General features: G+C 57.1%; 1 protein-coding gene across 1 annotated transcript in view; it reads right to left on the bottom strand.

Annotated features, from left to right (window-relative positions):
- The window catches only part of UBE2M (ubiquitin-conjugating enzyme E2M), a gene marked incomplete at both ends in the record, with an annotated part of 1,915 nt that extends 742 nt beyond the window's left edge, over positions 1–1,173 (bottom strand). The window contains 3 exons of the mRNA XM_009574464.1: positions 549–587; positions 623–636; positions 1,093–1,173. Of these exons, the coding sequence (XP_009572759.1) occupies positions 549–587; positions 623–636; positions 1,093–1,173 (134 nt within the window). The remainder of the gene's footprint in view (positions 1–548; positions 588–622; positions 637–1,092) is intronic.
- Between the last annotated feature and the right edge of the window lie 71 nt (positions 1,174–1,244).

The raw sequence follows: 1,244 nt of genomic DNA, 5'->3' as shown, positions 1-1,244 counted from the left end.
GCCACCATTTTCTCGTCTCTACCTCAAATCACACAGTAGAGGCAGCCAAAGATCACATCTTAGTGGTCACCAAACCCCAGGTCCCATCTTCAACCCGCAGACGGACACACAGCCTGGTCATGTCTTGGTGGCCATCAAGTCCCCCCACCCCACCTCCAATATACAGAGTGCACACATGGCCACTGGTCACGTCTTGGTGGCCACCAGCCCCTACCTCAACCCAAAGGGTGGACACTTGGCTACTGGTCATGTCTTGGTGGCCACCAACCCCTGGTCCTAGTTCCAACCCACATGGTGGCCACAAGTCATGGTTGGTCATATTCTAGTGGCCACAGGTCAGGTTTCTGTGGCCACCTGCCTCCTGCTCCCACCCACAGGACAAGTTCATGACAAGTTCCACTCTGGTGGCGGCAGGTCCCACCTTGGTGGCCACCACCCCACTGCTGCCACCCCCAACCCCTGGGGCAGCCATGTGGCCACCGGTCCCATCTTGGTGGCCCCGGGATGGGTGTTGGTGGCCACAGAATTCCCCTTGGTGCACGACTGACCTTGAAACTGAAGACGAATTTCCCTCCCTTGTAGAAGCCCTGTGGGAGAGACAGACGTCACCGGGGGTGGGGACACGGGGGGGACACAAGGGACAAGGAGGGGACACAGGAAGGATGAGGAAACCAGGGGGATCCCAAGGGACAAGTGGGGACAAAGAGGGGGACAGGGGAAGGATGGGGAAATGGCCAAGACCCATAGGGAAAGGGGGGGGCACAGGAGAACCCCAAGGGACATGGGGGTCTTCTGAGGGGACACAGGGGTGACAGAGGGGGACGGGGTGTCCCAGTGGGGACACGAGGACACTGCAGAGATGGATGGGGACCCCAAAATGGGGGGCAGGGGAAAGAGACAAGGAGCAGATGGAGGACACGCAGGGACAGGAGGGGACAAATCCTTAGCAAATATCTTAATCATGGTAAATCTCTGTTGCCCTACAAATGACTGCATGGGGGATTAGACTTGAGTAAGCCATTTGCTGAATATCACTGCCACCTTTCCTAGGCCATTTAAGCATGTTTAGTTTTTCAGGGTGAAACATGAAACCCACGAATAGGAAGTGCAGCAGGTCGTCCTGGTCAGAGAAGTCGATCTCGCACGTCTTGGGCAAGTTCAGCTCGTTGATGTCTGGGGGGGACACATGGGGACACGGGTGACACATGGGGACACGGCTCAGTGGGGACACAGACATGAGTCAG

This window comes from Fulmarus glacialis, unplaced genomic scaffold (assembly GCF_000690835.1).
Source record: "Fulmarus glacialis isolate BGI_N327 unplaced genomic scaffold, ASM69083v1 scaffold34643, whole genome shotgun sequence".
Classification (NCBI taxonomy): Eukaryota; Metazoa; Chordata; class Aves; order Procellariiformes; family Procellariidae; genus Fulmarus; species Fulmarus glacialis.
Note: the sequence above shows the minus strand (reverse complement) of the source record. Positions and strands in the feature narration are given on the sequence as shown.